Source organism: Nanorana parkeri, unplaced genomic scaffold (assembly GCF_000935625.1).
Source record: "Nanorana parkeri isolate BGI_ZX_2015 unplaced genomic scaffold, ASM93562v1 scaffold63, whole genome shotgun sequence".
Lineage (NCBI taxonomy): Eukaryota > Metazoa > Chordata > Amphibia > Anura > Dicroglossidae > Nanorana > Nanorana parkeri.
In genome coordinates this window covers 1785940-1808831 of record NW_017306331.1, presented here as the reverse complement: position 1 = coordinate 1808831, position 22892 = coordinate 1785940, and the positions used below count along the sequence as shown (strand labels likewise).

General features: G+C 42.0%; 1 protein-coding gene across 1 annotated transcript in view; it reads right to left on the bottom strand.

Annotated features, from left to right (window-relative positions):
• The window catches only part of SRBD1 (S1 RNA binding domain 1), a 151217-nt gene that overhangs the window by 69297 nt on the left and 59028 nt on the right, over positions 1-22892 (bottom strand). Inside the window, exon 16 of the mRNA XM_018576291.1 lies at positions 13524-13615. Within this exon, the coding sequence (XP_018431793.1) occupies positions 13524-13615 (92 nt within the window). The remainder of the gene's footprint in view (positions 1-13523; positions 13616-22892) is intronic.

Below are 22892 nucleotides of genomic sequence, written 5' to 3'. Positions count from 1 at the left end.
CCTGTATGTGGTCTATTTTAAAAAATTAAATTTTAAAACAAATAAAATTCTTGACACGTATTCCAATCTATGATTAATAAAGTGTTCCATTAAACAAATCCCTGTGTGCAGTATGTATGTCTAATCCAAAACTTTGAGCTACGCGGAATATTCGGAAAAATCAATAAATAAGCAAGTTACACTTTTCTCCTATTGTATGAGCAAGTCGCACTTTAAGGGCTTTTATTGTGGAGTCTACTGCCTTTCACTGTTCAGTGTGTCAATGCCTCGTAACTATGGGGAACATATGAATTGCCATAACCTTTACCAGATGTAAGATGATGTTAGATTAATTTATTTAGTGTGTGCTACATGATTTTAGATTACATTAAATTAGCATGCTTGGAAGGAGAGCTGGGAAATGTGAGCACTTCCAGCTCATTCAATCCAACAAAGACATTTAACCCTGTAAGGGAAAGGCCACCAAACCAAAAATGAAAAGGTGAGGTGACAGATCTACAGATTGACATTCACACCTATGTATGTAAGAATCTGAGATATCTGCCATTAAAGCCAAACCATTGGTCAAATAGCTAAATGCACAGCTGAGCCATACCTTCATCTTAAAGCTAAGGCAAAAAAAAAAACTTTCTTTTAAAGCAGGGGTAGCAAACCTCCGGCCCTCCAGCTGTGGTGAAACTACAAATCCCATAATGCATCTCTCTTCGGGAGTCATGTCTGTGGCTGTGAGAATCTTGCAATGCCTCATGGGATTTGCAGTTCCACCACAGCTGGAGGGCTGTTTGCTACCCCTGTTTTAAAGGGTACCTATGGTCAAAAACTAAAACTAAATATGTATTTCCATAAGTTGTATCCCTCTCCAAATAGGCATATCAATCTAGAGTTTGTCAACTTACTTATTGAAGAGGTCCACAGGATGTACTTCCTCAATATACTTGACACAATTTCCCTCAGTCCTGTAAATATGTACAACTCTCACAGAGCCTGCCATCTGAACTACAACTTAATGTCTGAACTTGTTTGCTGGAAGCAATGCGTGTTGGGATATGTAGTCTTGAGAAATCGACATTGTATCACAACAAGCAGCAGGGAAAGAGATGCAAAGCACAATGGGAATCCAGGAAGTTGGTGAAAGTGATGGGAAGATGGAAGGCAGCACTCACTGCATAAAAGGGATTTTTCCAAGTAAGCTTTGATTGTAATATCAGAAACAACTCTACTATGTATTCCTATTACATTGCTGATGTTCGGACAGGATAGTATATGCTGGGACTTTGGGGGAAGTTGTTGGAAGGGATGGCAGACGGAAGGCAGCACTGACTACATAAAAGGGATTGGATCAAGCTTTGATTACATTATCAAAAATAACTCTAGTATGTATTCCTATTACAATGCTGATGTTATAATAGGATAGAATACGCTGGGACTTTAGAGCTCCTTCAACTCTTTCGCTGCCAAGGTGTTTTTTGCACACGTTATTATCCACATTAGGCATGCAAATTACTTAAAACCCCCAATAGTTATATATTCCCTCAAAGCATAGACCCTGTAGAATGCACAATTCATTACCAAACCCAAAATTTCTGTACAAATTACAATTAAATTAATTTTAGTGCCCAAAAACACAATATAATACCCATTTTTTTGGGTAAAATATAATAGATTAGGTTATGCCAAGTAAATACGGTACCCCAAACTGTCCATAGGCGACACTTTAAAAGCCTGTATAGGTCATCAGTTTAGAGTTATTCGTGAATATTGGTCCTAGAATTTTTGCTCTCACTCTGGTGCACACAACAATACCTAACATGCTTAGCGCAACTGACATTTTCGTACGTAGGCACGCCCGATACATGTTTACGATACTGTGTGTACATTTGCGGGGGCAGGGGACTTTTACATTTTATTTTTACATTTATTTGACTTTATTTTATTTTTTTTCTTTACCTTATTGCTATCACATAGGGGGATTTATAAGCTCCCTATGTGATAGCATATTAGGTGGTGATAGGTATATTAGGTGGTGATCACACCTGTGATGCCAGTCCTGGGCCAGCAAGAGGGGCAGCAGAGCTCGGCAAGCAAGGGGGTGTCGGGCGGGGGGTGCATGCTTCACCAGCTGCTGGAAGCAATCGGGCAGCAGCTCAGTCCCCAGAATTACTTCCAGTGTAAAGCTGACTGTCAGCTTTACACAGCTGAACAGAATCCCGGCAGCTATCTGTTTAGAGGGGGCCGCTGCCAGTGACGTACGTTGCTAGCAGCAAAAAGGTTAAATGCATTCCTCAATAGCCACAAATGATATAAATCTTTGTGTGCACCAAATGCTATTGCAAACCTAGATAGTACCCTGTAGCAGTGGCATTCTCACTATGTTGTAACCAGGCAGGTTACATCCACTACAGGTTGCCTGCAGAAAATTACAGAAGGTAGCGGATACAAGACCAGTCACCCTGCACAAGTAGAGAGAGCAGCTGTGACCGGTCTTTATTACTGGAAGCTTCTGCACAGAAGCAATGCTTGATGCCAGATCAGGCCTCATGGACACAGGTGCATGAGGCCACAGAACGTAAGCCGTTTACTCTAAATTGAATAGGTGTAGGCTCATTTTAAGAGAGATAGGCATATGCAAGAGAATGTTAGAATTTTTTAGTAGTGTATAAGATAATATCAGGCATCTTTAGGTGCCCGACTTATTATGTTTAGGGCTCATTCACAGTATGGCGGAGTTTGTCGATAAATGAAGAACGCCAGTAACCGTTAAGGCACACATAGAAAACAATAGTACCTTGCATTGTAACTACGCACGGAACTGCGGCTCACCTCTTTCTTTCAGCGGACACTAGCGGCATGGTAACAAGCAGCCGTTTACGGTGCGGCTAGTGTCAACCAACCCTTAAAATTTCAAAATTATCCTCTCCTGGACTCCCCCTCTAGAGCCCATTCTATACCTGTTCAGTGCCTCCACATCCTCTAACACTAGTTTGCCACAGTGTCAGCATAGAGGCACGGAATGGATGCATATCTTTACTCGCCGCCCGACGGTGGATTATGTGTACCTGGAATACACCTACCCGCCCGACGGTGCATTATGTGTACCTGGAATACACCTACCCGCCCGACGTTGTAGGATGTGGTGAGAGAGTTGAAAGTGTTATTTCATCAGGAGAGACTGGACGCGGAGCTCCTGAGAGACACAAGGACTAAACAATATTTTTTGTAGATGGAAAGCTTTTATTGGCAAAACCTTCACTAAGTCAGAACGGCCACAAATTATGAAACCTTTTATCTATACAATGTGGTTTTTGACAGAAAAATTGTCCAGTAGTCTGGGGGTCTTGGATGTAACTGTATGGTCTATGTGGGCTGCAACTAATGATTATTTTCATAATCAATTAGTTGGCCGATTTTTCGATTAATCGGATAAAAACATTAAATAAATACCATCCGTAATTTAAAATAAAATACACAAATGCAGTATTGCAAACACAAAGTTTACTTCAGACTAAAACTGCATGCACAATTTTTTACAATCGCACTGCACTGGAATGCACGGCATTGTAGTTCTGTGCATTCCATTGCGGGCAATCACACTGCGAGTGGGAGCCGCATTTGGGGTGCCATTGAAATCAATGGCACTGCGATGCACCTCCTGCAGCAGAATTTGTCAGGACAAAACAGAAAATTACTTTTTTCCCACCTTTTATAATTTGTAAAAAAAATAAGTCTATTGTAAGCACATGACGCTTGAATAGCTTCAGCCAGGGAATGACAGCTGCCAGTGGTAAGATTCCGCACATGGCAGCTGAGTGTAAATACAGCAGGTAGCGGGCTGGTGCAATAGCCAGCCTGCTATTGGCCATTTCAAATTGCAATAGGCTGGCTATTGCACCTGCCCACTACTTGCTGTGCCCTTCCTCCCAGCATGGAGGGGAGAGCTAGGGAATGCAACCAACTAATCGATGGAATAGTTGCAGCCCTAGATCTATGTGCTTTCATCATTTCTTCCTGTATGCTAGGGGCAACCGGCATGAGCGTTATTTTTTTTTTTCACCTCTCCTTTTTATTGTGTATTTTTTTGTCCTTCCAATTTGGACGATGTTTAGAAAACTTAATAAACTATGTTTTAAAAAAAACAAAAACTGACAGGTACCCTTTAGATTTGATAAACTCCAATAGGTTACAATATTGTGCACATTCTTCCTTCTATTACTAAGAGAGCCCATTAGTCTGTCTGTAAAAGTGTCAGTAACAAGGGTCTGATAAATTGCATACTGGTGGCTATCTCAGTATTTCTTCTTGGTTCAGAACTGATCTACTACGAAGATGACACACACAGAAGCTAAAATTTAAATCTGTACAATATATGGCAGTTTGACAACTGGGGATAATACAATCAGTAAGCACTTAACATCGAAAATGTGTCCTTCTAAGCCTGCACTGAGGTTATGTAATGTCGCCTTCTTAGAGGAAAATGGAAATCAAGTACAATGACAGTTTTACCTGACATAAATTGGTATAATTTACTTTACAGAAAGCTCCACTTGGCATCTCTGCAAGTTCATTGTTTGTTCAGAAAGAAATTTCTGCAGCCTGGGAAGCTAAAGTTACAGCAAATGTGGCAGTATTATGATAGGTTGTATGAAAAATATAATTATATAATTTCTGACATGAAATCCAAACATGAACTTGAAATACACCTATACAGCAGTTGTCATTGCCAACCTCCACTGGCTTTACAGTCCATCAAAAGCCTCTAGTTAGTCCATTCAAAATATAAACAGGCATTTTCTGGGCAAGTTGGCAGGTTAAATATCTTAAGAATATTAATGTACCTTTGCATAATGAAAAAGGCAGTACTGAGCAAGACTTTGACATTATTTCCCTAAGCTCCTGCAGACAGAACAATGTGCTGTCATTCTAGAGGACTGTGGGCAGAGCTAGGCACGGGGGAAACACTGATAGGGCTATCATAAGTGCCACCATCCAAGCAGCTACAGCAGCAGCAAGGGTGACAATGCTGCAGTGGTTTCACTGCAGAAAAAGTAAAAAAACAGTATCACCATACCAAAGGATAAGCCTGTCCAAAAGTTCTACTGGTGGGATCCCGGGCAAGACACTATCTGCAAGGAGTTTGCATGTTCTCCCTGTGCTTGTGTGGGTTTCTTCCGGGTACTCTGGTTTCCCCCCACACTACAAAGACATGCTGATAGATTAACTGGTTCCTATGTAAATCCACCCTGTATGTATGCATGTGACATAAGGACCTTAGATTGTAAACTTCATGAGGGCAGGGACTGATGGGAATGTGCAACTATGTAAAGCGCTGCGTAAATTGGCGCTATATAAATACCTACAATAAATAAATAAATAAATTACAAACCGTTCCACAGCATTCTTTGAAGAGCCTAATCTTACTGGTAAGGGCAGCTTACAAGATATACACTATATTGCCAAAAGTATTGGGACGCCTGCCTTTACACGCACATGAGCTTTAATGGCATCCCAGTCTTAGTCCGTAGGGTTCAATATTGAGTTGGCCCACCCTTTGCAGCTATAGCAGCTTCAACTCTTCTGGGAAGGCTGTCCACAAGGTTTAGGAGTGTGTCTATGGGAATGTTTGACCATTCTTCCAGAAGCGCATTTGTGAGGTCAGGTACTGATGTTGGACGAGAAGGCCTGGCTCACAGTCTCTGCTCTAAATCATCCCAAAGGTGTTCTATCGCTTGAGGTCAGAACTCTGTGTAGGCCAGTCAAGTTCCTCCACCCCAAACTCGCTCATCCATGTCTTTATGCACCTTGCTTTGTGCAGTCATGTTGGAACAGGAGGCGGCCATCCCCAAACTGTTCCCACAAAGTTGGGAGCATGAAATTGTCCAAAATGTCTTGGTATGCTGATGCCTTAAGAGTTCCTTTCACTGGAACTAAGGGGCCAAGCTCAACCGCTGAAAAACAACCCCATACCATAAACCTCCCTCCACCAAACTTTACACTTGGCATAATACAGTCAGGTAAGTACCATCCTCCTAGCAACCACCAAACCCAGACACCTCCACCGAATTGCCAGAGAAGTGTGATTCATCACCCCAGGGAACACGTCTCCACTTCTCTAGAGTCCAGTGGCAGTGTGTTTTACACCACTGCATCCGACGCTTTGCATCCCACTTGGTGATGTAAGGCTTGGATGCAGCCGCTCGGCCATGGAAACCCATTCCATGGGGCTCTGACCCTGCCTGTCATTTTACGTGGCCTACCACTTCGTGGCTGAGTTGCTGTTGTTCTCACTTGCGTTCACTTTGTTATAATACCACTTATAGTTGATCGTGGAATAGTTAGTAGCAAGGAACTTTCACAGAACACCTGAATCCAATGGTGGTGGCCCAATACTTTTGGCAATATAGTGTATGTGTCCCTCAAGGGATTTGTAGTTTCACAACAGCAGGAGGGCCAGAGTTTGTCCGCCTCTAATTTATAGTAAAAAAAAAAAAAAAGGTCATGTGATCCCTTTATTACACCAAGCGAACCGGCCCTAGAGCTCACTGCTGTTCCTAGCTGTTGAAAGACTGCAAGCACCTTTTGAAGAATGTTCTTCCAGTCGGAGGGTTTCGTTTTTCTCAAATTCTGCCGGGGTTTTGTCATGTGTCCATATTAAATACATACAGTGCTAGGTGCCGTCGTTTTGAGGATGCTCAGAAAGTATTCCAAAATAGCAACAAAGCCATGGCAGGCAGCTCGTCACCTTATATATTTCATCGCCTTGGCCCACAGGACTAGGAACATGCCATGTTTGAACATTTTAGTACCATCAGAGCCTGATGCTGCCAGAATAGGGTACGCTGCCAATGTAAGGACAGACACGGAAACGGGCTGCAGTTAGATGAGACTTGTTCTACTCTCTCTGATAGCTCGCCAGGGCAAACATCTAACAGGTTTGGCAGCCGTGAGGCTGAGCTGGCCGGCATAACTAGAGTATTATATGAAAGCGTGAAGGAAATTTTACTAAATAAAGAGCACAACATTTATTTGCTTCATGTATGTAATTACTGGAAAAATTGATCCCACTTCCAAACAACTCAAAAAGAAAACACCAGGTCTGACCTGACCGTGGCTAAGAGGACTGGCTTCTATTTTTAGCCTATAAACCGTGCCGTGACTGATGCAAAAATAAAACCTATGGTTCATCGCTGGGCAGGTTCCAGAGGCCGATGGACAAAAAAAAAAAATTCAGGTGGCGCCTATATTTTTAGGTTGTTGCTGGATTTTTGGGCATCAATCTGTATGGGTAAAATCTACTTTTGTCAAGAAACTAATGTAAGCATACACAAGCAATTTGTCATATAAAGAGGATGTGTCACCTTGCTCATTCCGGGTAAATTGTCGCTTACTAGTCCTATTTCTGACCCACTCCACCCACTACTCTTCTGGAGTAGTGAGTGGAGGGGGTGACCTCCTTCCAGTGACCTTCTTCCATGATGCAGCCAATCACTAAGTGCCCATTCACAATGGGTGTTTAATTGCGTGATTTCTGCCGCGATATAGCGCATATTTGCCGCACGATATCGCGATAAGTCGCCGTCCAATGATTTTCAATGGAGCTGTTCTATTGTACAGCTCCATCTCGCTCATCAGAGTTGCGCGTCGCTTGTGCAGGACCCTTTTTCCCGCGGATGCCGCACGATTTTTCTATCTTTGCATGCAGCCCGACGGTGAAGGTTGCGCAATCGTCGCCGGAACGTTGTCAGAACAGAGTTGCGCTATCCCGGCCGCGCGGATCCGCGTGAGCTAAGTGTCGCTTAGTGTGAATGGGGCCTTAGTCTAAACACTGTCACATGATGAAGGGGTTGACATCATTAACACTGTGTGAGTGCCAACAAGGAGCTTACACTGGGTTAAAAAAGATTGGTGATGGTGTAAGGAAAGTGAATATAAGTGGGTCGGGGTGGACCTTCAGGGAAAATGGGCAAAGGTCTAAGTCTCCTGTTGTTAAATACAACCTGTCTGTTTAAACACTTCTAGCGGGTTCACGTAAACACACGTCATCTGCTTGAAGTGATTATACCAAGAAAACGGCTGCTGCTGCTGCTGCAGCCATGTTCTTGGTATCATATTAAACAGCAGGCGATTGCTGATTATGTGCAAGTGATCTTACGGCTCTACAGCCGCCAAATCGTTTGCACCGTGCTGTGCAGTGTGCCCCCCCTTCACTGGCTTCCCCTGGCTCTGCTGTCCTCCATGCGTGCCCGGGTACTGGCAGGGCGGGTCTTCCGACATCGATCGGAGAGAGATCAGCAGGCTTCCAGCTGCTGATCTCTCCGCCCAACACTAGACCCGGAAGTGATGTGTATTACTGTGTCACTGGGCACATTCTCCGACTCTTAGAGCCAGGAAATGAAGCTGGGGAAGCAGATCTCTACTTCATCAGCTTCTTTGGGGTCCCTAGATGACATTAGGGGATGTCTCCATAAAGAGGACCTGTCACATTCACTCTATTTTAGCCGTCCGTATTGCTAGTTTGCATCTTTTATTGCTTTCTTTATAGTTGTGGAACGCCAATGCCGTCCCCTCTATCTTATATTTTATGAAAGCCATTCGCTTTTCCTTTATGTGATGCTTTACAGTTTTATTCAGCCATACAGGTTTTGTTTTTGATCTTTTACTTTTATTACCCAATGGTATACTATATATATATTATACATTAAAAAAAAGCTATTTTTAACATTTCAGTATAAATCTATTTAAAGAATCTTTTTTTTTGATTGTGAGCAGTGCCTATCTGTTGGCCAACTCTTTCAACACCTTCTTGGATCCCATGCATGTGGTCTACTTTCAATTCTAAGGACTATATATTTCATATTACATTGCTGCCTGCGAGTAGTGATGATGTCACATGTGGGGCATTGCCTGCATTGACTGTGCCTCCTGAAACTCCACCTCTGTAGTTCAGACAGCAGGCTCTGTGAAATGGGCGAGACAGCAGTGCATATTCACAGGGCATAGTGAATACGTGTCACTGTATGAAAGGAAGTAAATCCTGTGGGATTCTTCAAAAGTAAGCTTACACACTTCAATTTATGTACTGACCTCCCCTAGAATGTAGTTTCCTGCTAATGCGATTGGCTCACTGCTTTTCTCACCAGTGGTTATCTCTTTACAATGCTGAGAATGATCATCCAATTAAAGCAGGAGACACTCACACTTTTCACTAGGGATGCACCGATACCGATACAAGCATCGGTATCGGCCGCGATACCGAGTATTTGCATGGGTACTCATACTCGTGCAAATGCTCTGATGTCTAAAACGAGTACCTGTGTCCGCCATCTTCCACCGCCGCACACAGCACAGCGTCTGCATTCATGCAAGATGGCCGCGAACTCCTTCTCCACGGGCGAACGGCCGAAACCAGACTCCGCCTTCAATTCCTCTGTCCTCACTCGTGATTGGTGGGGAAGCCTGTCAATCATTCAATCGGCCAATCAACGTGAGAAGAGGCCGGCATTGACAGATGACTATGGCTGTGACACGAGGGGATGAAGCAGACGGAGGCGACGGAGAAGAAGGTTAGCAGCACTGCTGGGGCTGGGCACAGGATGGGGGTGGGCACAGGATGGCCTCAAAAGTTATATAGGTTTTATAATTGATAAACCTGCTGTAGGTTTATAAATTTTAAAGAAATGCACGGTGCATCCCTACTTTTCACTGTAATGTAACCCTAGTCCCCTCCCCCGCTCCCCCAACAATGCCTTCATCTGCTTTTCCTCTCAAGAAGGACAGAGTCATCTTTATTTAGGCATCATCCAGGGTCAGTGTCAACTGGACTGAGATGCTGGCTCAGAGATAACAGGATCATATAACCTCTGATGCCCCTGAGGTTCTCGGCTGTGTTCTCGGCTCTGACACAGATCAGCCCCTGTTGCATCCTCTTGCCTTGTGACTTCCTACAAATTTGCTATGTTGTAGCCTGATCCCCGGGAGAAGAAGAAGAGACTGAGGATATGTTTTTTCCTGTCTGCAGCAGACCAATTAGATCATTCCTCTAGAACAGGGGTAGCCAATCTTTGGCCCTCTAGCTGTTGGAACTACGAGTCCCATAAGGCATTGCAAAAATCTGACAGCCATAGACATGACTTCCAGCAGCAGATGCATAATGGGATTTGTAGTTTCTCTACAGCTGGAGGGCCAATGTTTAGCTACTCCCACCCTAGAATGCACCTCAGCCTAGGCCAGGGGTAGGCAACCCTGGCTCTCCAGCTGTGCTGAAACTACAAATCCCATCATGCTTCTGCCTCTGGGAGTCATGCCTGTGGCTTGCAATGCCTTATGGGATTTGTAGTTTCAGCACAGCTGGAGAGCCAAGGTTGCCTACCCCTGGCTGGATATTAGGGATGGCCTTAAACTGATAAAAGTTGGAGAGGATTTGAAAAGTTATACTGACACAAAGCACTTCATTTGCGGATGTGGCAGGCAGAGTGCATACAGCCCTCGGCTCGTGAACTTTCAGGGGGCTGCAGAGTCACAATGGGGAGAAGGTCATGAATGTTTCAGCTAAGATGCAACAGATGCCTTCCTGAGTAAAATGAAATTTTCTGACTTTCAAAGCATGTAAGAAATGTAGCAGACGCTAAAGTACATCTGCTTTCCACCGCCCTGAAGGGCAATGGTGCTCTTTTACAAACGGTGAACAAATTAACAAATGATCTGAGGCTGACATTCTAACACTCCCGTCCATATGTGTGATCAGCACAAGGGCTGACTTTCCCCAAGAACACTTCGCAAGCCATTACACTGCCTGATATCATCGGGTGTAATTGTGTGTGACACAGAGCACACCTCTCTACCTGCAGCAGGATCATGTCCCTATGAGTGTTCTCAATGGCTTGCAGGCTTTCATCTGCAGAGTGGGAGGCAATGGCTTCAGCAACTTTCCACCTCAAAATAAATAACTAATAAGCAGTGTCTGTTACACACTGTGTGCAAAGAGAAAGGTAAAGGCACCGTGCTGCTAACAAACCATCTGCATGTCATTGCTACTCGACAACCTTTCCATCATAAGGACTAACATTTTCTTTATAAAAATGTATTGTCTATCAATGTTTTTTGGAAAAGAACAGCTTGATGAACAATCTCATTGATATGTGATAATGGGCTATTCACATCTATCTGGTCTTTATGTTGTGTGTTAACACTTGTTACATTAAGGGCCAGTGCACACCTAAGCGGCACCCCAATGGATAGCCGCACGGTCAGGAGTCATGTAGGTGTGGAGTCGTAAAAACCCCAGGTGGGTTATTTCTTTACATTAAGCCCCGCTGCGGGCAAGCCGTGGCCACGGCCGCTGAAGCCGCTATACTAAGCTGTCATTAGACAGTGGAGAGCCGCAGCTTTACACACACAGAGCCAATCTGTAGAGAGACCGGCTCATTGTCTTGTGATCGCTGTGATTGGTTATCACAGTGATCGGTTATCACAGTGATCACATGATATTGTTTACATTGCCAAGCCCTCCCCTTCCTCTTACATCAGAGGCAAAGGAGAGTTCAGGAATGGATGAGACATCTATTTATTGGTTCCAGGTGAAACAAAGTGTAGCAGCAGCAGCAGGGGAAAAAAATGTCAAATAAATGTAACCCCCCTCCTCTCCTGCTTATTTTATCCGCATTTAGACCTGTATATTAACCCTTTCACCTCCCTTATCCTGCACATCTATACATTACCCCTTCACCTTCATCCTCCCAGTGGATGTGACCTGTACATTAACCCCTTCAGCCCCTCCTTCCTCACTGTATGAGCCTGCACACACTCTGTTCAGAGCGGCAATTCAGCCGGCCAGCCTCGGAGGACCCTGTGCATTCCTTCTCGGCGGCTCCGATAGGTCCCGGTGTGTAGCTGTGTGTATCCCGGACTGATGAGTTTGATAGACAGGGACTGCTGACACTTATAGTGTCCTCACACACAGGGCATTAGGACTGCCATATAATGATTTTGTAATGGTTATGTTCTGTTTAAGCTCACTATCTACTTGTGTTTTTGATTGCAGTAAAGTATTTTTAGGTCTGTCTTCTAAGTTGTTATCAATAAAGAACTTATTTAAATATGATTTTGGTTAAAAAAAAAAAAAATTAATCAGGACAAGTAGATTGCCATGAGGAACAAGTAGATTGGGCCCCCTGCTTTAGTCTTTGGACAAGTCGTTTTTTTTAAATTATTATTTCAACACCCCTGTTAAAGTGCACCTGTCATGACAAAAATACAAGGAATGCCATAGCTGTTGTCCCATTGAAAGTGCTAATTTGGTTGGCTTCAGAGTCACTGGCTTAAAGCAAGCATGCTGTAAATGGGTGTCAGAAAAGTGTTGGAATTCCTTCTCTCTGTACATGTGCCCAACCGTTGATTTGTAAAATGTTGAAGGCAAAGCACCTGCATGAGAATCAGGCAACTATCATTTTCAGAAGAGGGTCGGCAATGGCTGCAAATTGCAGTGGACTGAGGTACCTCTGTTCCTCTTTCAAAAGGAAACACCTCATGAGCGATACATGGAAGCTGCTTCTGCTGACCTTTTTATTTGCTTGTTGGTTGGCTTTCATGTTGACCTTCTGTCTTAAGTGTTTTATTTGGGGTTGAATTCGGCAATTAAGGGCCAGGGTGATGGAGAAATGTGTTACTAATGGTGATAGGGGAGGAGTGGGTTGGAGACATTTAATTGTCTTCAAAGTGCCACAATCTCTTCTACCATGCAGAGAGATGTTTTCTCTTGTAGATGGTATCCAATAGATCCCTTAAAAGGTATGTCCAGGGATTACCCACAAGTAACCCCAAAACTCCCACTCCCCTCTAGAGCATATCCCCGAATCATTTATTCTTTTAACGTGTTCCTAAAACTAGAAGAAGCTTTTAGTACTCACTGTGACATTATCACCAGGCTTGTAAAATCCTAGCTGGAAGTTCACTGCCTACTGATGTAAGCACACACCTACATCTCTCAAGAGCCTTTTCCCTACACAGTGTGTGAGCAGGCTCTCAGGATACAAAGAAAAAGCATGTTTTTCTATGCTATCAATGTGTAGATAAGGGGTAAGACAGGGCTGGGGGGGAGTAAGTGCAATTCTGTAGTCCAGCAGAGGAGAACTCAGGCAAGGCTGACAACACTGGTTGGGATTTCAGTGCAGCAAGGGCAGTCTTGTCCACTCACTACAGGGAATTAGGATGCCACCAAATTTCTTCCAGATGAACTGGTATTTTCAGTTTTTGAAAGGGAAAAAACAAGGTGGCATGTGCATGTATTGCAAAGATGTACTGCACTTTTTTTGTCCAGACATACAAATACACCTAAACTCCAGGTCCAGGTTTAAGTGTTATACTTTTTTTTTATCCTGCAGCAAAATGTCCCTTCAATGAAAAGACCAGTTGGTTGTGTTTTCTCCCAATCTTACCAGCCTTCCCCCTAATCCCCAAGGACACTTTCTCAGTAACAAATGCAAGAGATTTACATAATGGAGGACAAGTTCTAGTAGAGTAAGAAACCATACCTGCACTCCGCAGATTCGGATCTAGGTCTGGCATCTCCTTGGTGGCTTCTGGACTTACGCTGTAGATGGATGCACCAGCTTCATTAGTGATGCTGCAAAACATAAAAAGTAGAAGCCATCAAAGACATCAGAATAAAGACTTTGTATACCAAGCCGGCCACAGACAGATCTCCCGACTCTGTTCCTGTCCACCATTATGTGTTCCAGCTCCTCCTGCTCCATTTTCCATAAGAAAAAAAATAAACATCCAGCAGGGAAAGTCGGAACTCCTCATAATAGTGACAGCAGACCCAGAAACTCAAGCGCAACTAATTTACCAACAGAGTCGCCAGGACATATTACAAACTGTCAGTTGATTTCAAGTGGACCCAGCTCAAGATATTTTTTCATATTCGGTGAATGCACATAAAGTATGGTGTAAGTGCAACAAGTACAGGTCTTTATTAGTTTTCACAGAGATCACAATACTACCCCTGACAAAGCTTTCTCATCAGAAGCATCTTTGTTCAGTTATCATAAAGGGTCAGCATCTACTTCTACATGCAGTTACCACGAAACACCTAATGCCAGGTACTCTTTGTTATTAAAGTTGACCTGTCATCAGATATATTTTTTTATGTTAGGTACATTCATGCCAAGTATTGGTATTTATTACTTCTCATAGAGATCATAGTACTACCCTTGACCATATTTTCATTTTTATTTTTTTTTTCATTGGCAGGATGGATCCATCTTTGCTTAAGTATCATCCAGGCTTAGCAATCGCTTCCTGAATGGAGACATTGGTTTAGAGAAGACACAAACATATCATTCCTGGCATCTTTGCAGTTCTCGGCTGTGTTCACAATCGTGTAACGCAGATCAACACCTTGTAGCCTTGTGACCTGCTGCAAAGTTGCAATGTTGCAGTCTGCTCACTAGAGAGTGAAGACTAAGGAAATACTTCCTCTTGCCTGCAGCAGACAGATGGCATCATCTCAGACTAAGCAAATTCAAGAGACTGGAGCTCAAGGAAGGCTCTTTAATATTAAACTTTACACAAAATGATAAAAACTATTGCTGTATATTGTGACATGTCAGGAATGTATTCTTGCAGATACATAAAGTTACTGGCGGGTGCACTTTAACTTTCTGGACGCTGAACTTAAATACATAAAGTCAAACTCCAGCTCATGCTTTTAAGGGACACAGTTACAGTTAATTTTTTCTTTAGTAAAAAAAAAAAAAGTTTAAACCATATAAATAAAATGAGATCATTGGAAGCACCCCTGTCACACACAGTTACCAGAACAAAATATTGAAAGCTACAATAGGCCTTTAAATAATGTGAAACTATAGAACACTAAATACAATGGTTTTTGTTTTTCAATGTATTTTCCATACAGACAAATATCATAAAATGGGCATTTCATCTACTTCTGAACTGGCATACAACCATACAACCACAGTTCCTTCCAGTGACTTCAAAATCCCCCTTTAGGTTTTCAAAGCATAAAGTGATATTAAACTCAAAAAGATTTTTAAGCGATTTCAAATTCTGATTAAATAATTAACAATGGATGCTGCTACTTGATGTTCCAAAGTTTTAGTTTCCTGCAGAATCGGCTGGTCTCCTGAACACTGGTCCTGGCTTTAGGGTGGCTTCTTTCCCGTGCAGGGTCTTATGGAGCTAAGCTGTGTGTGTCTCCACAAACACACAAGTGAAACAAATGGCAAAGGCACTCATCAAATCATAACCAGCTTCAAAGCAAGGTGCACAAGGAAGGGTTTTACATAGTACAAAAGCAAAAATTAGCAAAAATCCAGCCAGAAAAAAAAGGGGGCCTTGACGAGGTAGAGCTGCTTCCACATATTTTGCTAAAGTTGTGCAATTAAAACCTCTCTTTTTAACCTGAATAGTTAGACAGTGATTGTTTTTTGCAGGCTGGCGAGTGTGCTGGGAAATGTTTGCTTTTCCACAAACATTCCACAACACAAGCCACTGCCCTTCCTCCCTGCTCCCTCTCATACTTTATCCATTTTCCAAGCTAGTAGATGGATGGCTGCTCAAGACTGCTCTATCCCTGTGATCTTGTACTGGACAGGACGTTCGGGGAAGCAATGCTGAGAGAGTTTTAGCTGTCTGGAAACATGATGACTGTAAGTGTTTGGGCAAAAATGTAAAGCAATGCTTTGCTGGACAATGTATATTTGCTTGATCTGGATTCATTATTTTAAAAAGTTTGAGAGTTTAATACTACTTTAAAACTGCAGCTAACAAAAAATGAAACTTTTCACAGCAAAGTTATATAAATATCAAATATCTGCTTTTCAATGCTGTAATGAGTACACTGGCACACATATTTCTGAAAGTTATTAGAAGTTTAGGTTTCTTATACTTTAAGGAACGTTCATGAAGCAACAAGAAAAAAAAGCAAAAAAAGGAAGAACATGCAACTCGAACAAGTTTAACGTTTCTGCTCCAAGTCATAAATTCTCAGAATGGCCAATTTCCAGCCAAAACCTCCCGCTAAGGTCAAGAGAGAATGACACTCTGGCCTTAAACAGCCACAGGGTTTATAGATCTTACCCGACAGCATCCAGAGGGACAGGCGGACGCCAGCGTATTGGCTGACACCGGGAACGCTGCCCATGGCAGGGATCGGAGTTACAGTAATGAATAGATGCAATCTGCACATCATGAACATCCATTCTGTAAAGGCTGGCTTGTTTTAATTTACTGCTCCGTGTTCTACATAATAAACAGTGAGTGATAGATTCGGTTTCACTGTCTTAAAGGGAAATTGCAGGTTATATATAAAGGTTTCAAACAAGGCAAATGCTCCAAAATGAACACTTTCCAATGCACATGCTACAGAGGAGATGAAATGTCCTCACAGATGAAACTGTAACGATATATTTACCCATCTGGCGCTGCAGGCACTTCATCTCTTGAAGCAGACCTAGCACCAGATACGTACTACAAAAGTTTCAGTGTTGTAGACTGATCATTGGAAGAAAGAAGCCTGAGGAAATGCCTCCTCCTGCCTGCAGCAGACTGCCTAGGCTGAGATGATGTTATCAAAGTCACTCGATTGGGGCTGGAGGACTGCTTTTTAATACATTGTAGAGCTGTTCTAAAATAAATAATCAAACTTTTTGCTGCATTGTGTGACATAAGGAATGTATTCAGACTTGTAAAGTTACTAAAAGATTCACTGAAGCCCTTCTAAAGCAAAAGAAATCGCTCAACAAAAATGCATTGCCAGCATATATGATAATATACATAATTATATACAAAACAAAGGAATCTGATAGCAATATGGGTTATCTAAAGAGAGAGAGAACAGCAGCAGAGCAGCTTGCCTTGTGCTCGGCTTTCTCTGATTGAAACATCTGGAAAAGCCATTGGATAAGGAATGAGTCACTCAGTTCTGCATGTAAGTGTGTGAAACAGCGGGCTAAGCTATCTCTGGAAGACATGTCAAACTAAAGTCCACTTGCAGTCTAAAAAATGCTAAGTATTAATATCCAATATTTAAAATTTAATGCAGCAAGAGAATCGTATTTTTTTTAAGCCGGACAATAATAATAATTTAAAAAAAACTATGCACCAAATCATTACACAGGGAGAAATCCCACTGTCGTTCTTGATGAGACATCTGCTTGCCTGTGGCTAGCATTTTTATGTGAGTATTTTACCCACTGGTTTTAGCAAATATTTTCTGGCTTTTCCAAGAATATATCCATGCAATATTCTCATTTTTAATACTATGATTTAATATTTATTGGTAAGGTGATTAGCAAAACCAAAAATGTAGTATATGGACACAATTATATAATAAATATAAAGGAAGCAATGAGGCTTAGAACACAAATGGGAGAGAAGTTTTGAAAATTGTCTATTAATATAGTTAGCGACTCAGTGGTAGTTTAAGTAAATGTAAACCCAAGCACCAAATCACATCTAAGCTTGAATGAGTTAAAATCATTTCAAAAAGTCATTTTAATTTGATAAATCTGCAGTTTTCATTAAAAGAATACCTATCGATCCTACCATAAGAGTCCTTGAGCAGGCAGCTCTTGGTATGTGGTGACAACACTTTCACCCTGCTTGCCAATTGCTCTTCTGTGTTGCTACCCTGTCACGCAGACCACTGTTTAAGACTACAAGTGGTTGTTTCGCACACACACATTATGCAGCTTGGTCTACTGTTGTCACTATCATAAAAGCCCACCCCGAGGAATGCCATGCAGCCATCCTTACCATCTTGTCTTAAATTGTATTGTGACTGTAATGTCTTCCTTATATTGTAAAGCGCTGTGCAAACTATTGGCGCTACATAAATCCTGTATAATAATAATAATCATCATCACTGGTTTGCATGTAGACGGAAAGTGGCTGTAAAGTGCATGCAGGAGATCACTGAGATTTAACAAGGAAGAATGAAAACAAGTATTTTATTAAATATAACTGGCAATAGTTTACGATAATCAGTGCTTTAGCAAACTAACTGTCCTTCAGTTAGGAATCAGATCTACTCTAATCATCATTATAATGATGACACAAATACAAAAATAAAGATAATAATAGCAATAGCAGTAATATTAACAGACAGTATGATTGCTGAAAAAATTACACATGAAGTAAGAAAGGTAATGCAAACTTGTAAAAATAAATAATAATAATAAATAATCTATCTATCTATCTATCTATCTATCTATCTACCTACCTATCTATCTATAACAAAACTTGTTTCTATAACAATGACAAAACAAACACTACAAAAGGAGAACCAGAAATATACAATATTACTTTACTCTGCACTAGATGGATAGAAATGTAAATTATATTTATGTTATAGTATTTTTTTACAGTCGGTATTTTGCATCCACCTCTACAGCTTCAGAAATTCAATAACAGCCATTGTGGCAGCAAAAATGTATGCAGAAAGACCGGCTAAATACGGTCATTTTCATGGGTTACACAGAAAAATACCTGCAGCAGGTACTTAGCACCAATTTAAAAAAACAAAAAAAAACAGAAATGGGTCGTATGCTTTGGATTGCCAGTAGAAGTAAAATGTGTAAACGCAAACTCGTGGTGCACAATTATGGCACAGCACTCCATTGTATATTGCATGAAGAAATCCTCTCAGACAAGATAAAATTGATAAAAGGATAAAAAAAAAAAAAAGAGTGTCTACTTCTATTTTAACAATTGAAGCAGATTTCCTCTAAATACACTTTCCAAGAAACTTTCTGAGTAATTTATCACAGCTCTGCTAGACAATCAGGGGAATGCGGTTGCATTTTCGTTAAGATCGCATATAGCCTAAACAAGGCAAAAAGAGGTGCTTGATGGATAACAAATAACACTAGTGCCACCTAATGGCCACTTCATCCAACAGCAAGAAATAAATATATAGAACACAAAAACATACAAAGGCAATGTTTTAGGCAGACAAAGTAACACTAAACTCAGGAAGTTAAATCTTAAAACTATTTTAAATAAATGTATCTTATTTGTGTATCACTCTGCAGTAGATCCTCAAATCATCTCTGAATTCGTGCTGACACTATCCTTCCTTCTGGAGGGTGGCTACTTTTGTTGTCTGTGTGTGTTGTAGAGTAGCCACCGCTCCAAGTTCACTCCCATAATGGACTACAATCTCACATTTAGTTTACCGTTTTGTCATGAGTATGTAGTCCATCGCGGGAGTGAGCTTGGAGCGGTATCTACTTTACAACATACACAGCGTCCATGGGGAACAAAAGCAGCCACCCTCCAGAAGGAGGGACGGTGTCAGCACCAATTCAGAGATGATTTGAGGATTTATTGCCGAATTCTCAGGCTTCTCACTAGTTCAGGACATATTTGGGAACTATAACTTCCCATAGAAAATAAAAGGAGTTATAATTTTCTGTAATCAGTCTTGTGATTCAGGCAGCTGTAACAGATTCTCCGATCTGCGGCCTTCACTGCATGTAAAGCTCTATGGCAGGAACCCTAAACACCACTAGCTATCTGATCGAAAATTGGATGAGCAGACACAAATGGATAAGACCATCCCTCTACTAACCCTTCATTCTTCCCCAGTCACCATATTCATCACCAGTACATGTGCACACAGCAAAGACTAATCGGTTTCCAGCACAACACTTCCCGTCCTCCCTCTATTAAAGTCTGGAATCAAGGCACTTTTAGCCATTTACACTGTTGTACTTAAAAATACATGACATGGTTTCAGCAAATACATAACTACATTAACTGGTGTACGTAGTTCAGCGTTATGCATTCGCAGCTATATATACCCAACTGTGGAAACTCTCATAAAATCGAGAACAAGAGTAATTGCAAAGCAACTTTACAATGACCAAGTAAAATACAGGTTTACCTAACAAACCATCATGATGTGTAGCAGGAGCACTAAGGTACCCCCCTTTTTTTTCTGTTTCTGGCCCTCCACTGGGGCCCTAAGAACACCCTCCCTCCTGCAAGTTAGTCTTTCGAGGTAAGGGGGCGATTCCAAGGCCAGTGAGCTGTTCATTAAGGTGCATGCTTAGCCCTTTATAAATACTGTCAAAAAGTTGGTATTTGCAAAGTATTGTTGGGGACCAATAGCAGTGCATGGGGGCAGTAAAGGTAAAGGTAACTATATGTACCTTAGGGTTCCTGATACGAAACCTGAAAGATAGTTAAAGGGAACCCCTAGCCTGAAAATGCAAGGTACACTTAAGTTGCCAACCCCCCACCCCACCACCACATAAAAACACTGAGAGAGAGCAATAGTGGGTTAAAACCTATATAGAAAAATACTTATCCAACAGTCTGTGTAAAGTACATGCCTGTTCCGTGACACGCTCGCCTAGGCAAAGGTGACATCACTGGGACTTCGCGGCATCCAGGGAAAGCTGAGGATCTCAAATTCCGCACAAATGTGTTCTTGAAGCCCAGTGACGTCACCGTTACCTACAGTAGAGACAAAGATCACCAGCACTCAGCGATATCTTTCAATACGTCGCATCTTTTCGCCCTGAGGAAGGGACCCTGTGTGGCCCCGCAACGTTGACTTTTGTTACTGTGACGCTTTGTCCAATTAAATGGACATATTGAAAGATATCGCTAAGAGCTGGTGATCTTTGTCTCTACTTTGTGTCTGCACGGCGCCATCCGTGGTCATCACTGCGAGAACCATCTTTTACATAGGCCGGGAATGCTGTGAGGTGTGCGGGGGCTTCCTCTATTTATCCACCTACAGGACGAGGTGGGAGGGTAATATAATTTTTGGGGGGATTTATCCTTAAATGTTTTATGTAGTTATTGCTTCCTCTGCACTTTATTATTGGGGAGATGCAAAATAAGCAGAACGTTCAGTTTAATGCACAGTTGGCTTTAAAGTAGTATTAAACTCACAAAATTCAGTGAATATAGATCAAAGACATTTACATTGACCAGGAATGTTATGGAACAGCAACTCTCTCAGATCGGCTTCCCTGAACTTCCTGTCCAGTACAAGATCACAAGGGATAGAGCAGTCTCCAGCAGCTGTCCATCTACCAGCTTGGAATGGGAGGGTGCTAGAGAGGGGAGCAGAAAGAAGGGCTTGCCTTGCTGTGCCTGTGTGTTTGTGGCAACACACACATCTTACTAGCACACACAAAGTTGGCTCCATAGGAAACTGCAAGGGGAAGATGCCACCCTAAAACAAGATATCAGCACTCTGCAGATTCTGTAGGAAACTAAAACTTTTAAACATCAAGAAGCAGCATCCATTGCAAGTGATTTAATCAGCATTTAAACTCGCCTAAAACATTTTGACTTTAATATAATGTTAGGTAAATCTGCCAGGAGAACAGGCTTACAGAGGAACTTTATCCATATCTTCAAAATAACAACAAAGGCACCTTTACAAATGTTTAGTAATAGCAATGTACAGACAGATACTTCTAGATAATTGCCGGCTTTTTATTCTTTGCATGCCCTATTTTTCTTTTCCTCCCCATTCTTCTCAAGGTGGCCATTTTTACTAAGTGCAGGTTACTAGATCTCCCTTTACTTCCTGGAAGTCTGGCGCACATGACTAGGACATGTGACCATGCACATCATCGCAGGGGAGGAAAATGCCTTTCCCTGAGATCTCTTGAAATTTCCCAGCAATGCACTGCTGACCTAACCATCCCAAGATGCAACGCTTGAGCACGATAACATCATTTGTGCCAAAGTGGACCAGGAAGTAGAACAAAAAAATTGTAAGTGCAATAACAATAAGTATGTTTGGCTAACGAATGTAAGATGATTTCATATCAGCACGTAGAGCTTTATGCTGATGAGATTTTTAGTCAAAGGGGGTAAAGGTCCACTTTAATGTAACATAAATGTATTTGTAGATATATGCAACTGAGACCTCTTCTATTAAAACACCTCTAGAATGAATTCCCTTTGTTGGCTGCAATGTCTGAGAACTGGAATACATGTTTTCTTACTCAAAATGTGACCTTCCCACATTTTTTACATTAATTATCAATTGACTGTACTGCGCATTACTTTATCTCATTAGAAAAAGCATTATGCCCTCTGTGGTCAGCTCTCTCTGTAACTTGGAGAGCCCCATATTTTCTAAAGCTGACCAAAACCGCCCACGTTATGCATCAATCTTTATACTTGTGCTGCCAGCCCAACACTGATGTGATTCTGACTGCAAATATTTGCAAAACAAATAGTTTTATATTCTCGAATTACAGTATAACAAAGACCTAAGTCATATTATAAAATCAACAAAAGGCTTTGAAAATCTTTCTGAAAGTCAGAATAATACCCCTACAAAATATCTGTTGGCATTATTGTTAGAGCTGAACTCTGGGGGAAAAAAAAAAAAACTATGCTTGCGGTGAGGCCCCTGTGCACTACAATAGTTAAAGTGACACTAAACTCAGGAGTTAAATCGTAGAAATACAATCAAGTACTTGCTTTGGGTCAGTGGTTTATAGTATTGAAGCCAGGAGGATCAAAATGGCAGGCAAGAAGCTAGAAATCTTTTAAAAGGAAGTAAGCAGCGGCAACTCCCCAGCACGTACAAACGATCGGCTAGCTCTATGGCCACCAGATCGTTTGCATGCTAACAGGCATCGCCAGCTGTTCTCATGTAAGCTTTAACCTCTTGCCGTCCGCCCGTAGTAAAAAACGGACGGACGGCACTGCTGCATTGGCGGGTTGCTGTCTCCAGACGGCAATTTTTTTCTGCTCGTGCGCGCCCCCTAGCGGGCACGCACGGGCAGAAAAGACCCGACCATTGCACACACCCGTTACCGGGTGTTTCACATATAGGCGATCAGCGGGTCCATATATGTGCTCGTTCGCATAGGCACGCCCCCCCCCTGCGCGCGCGG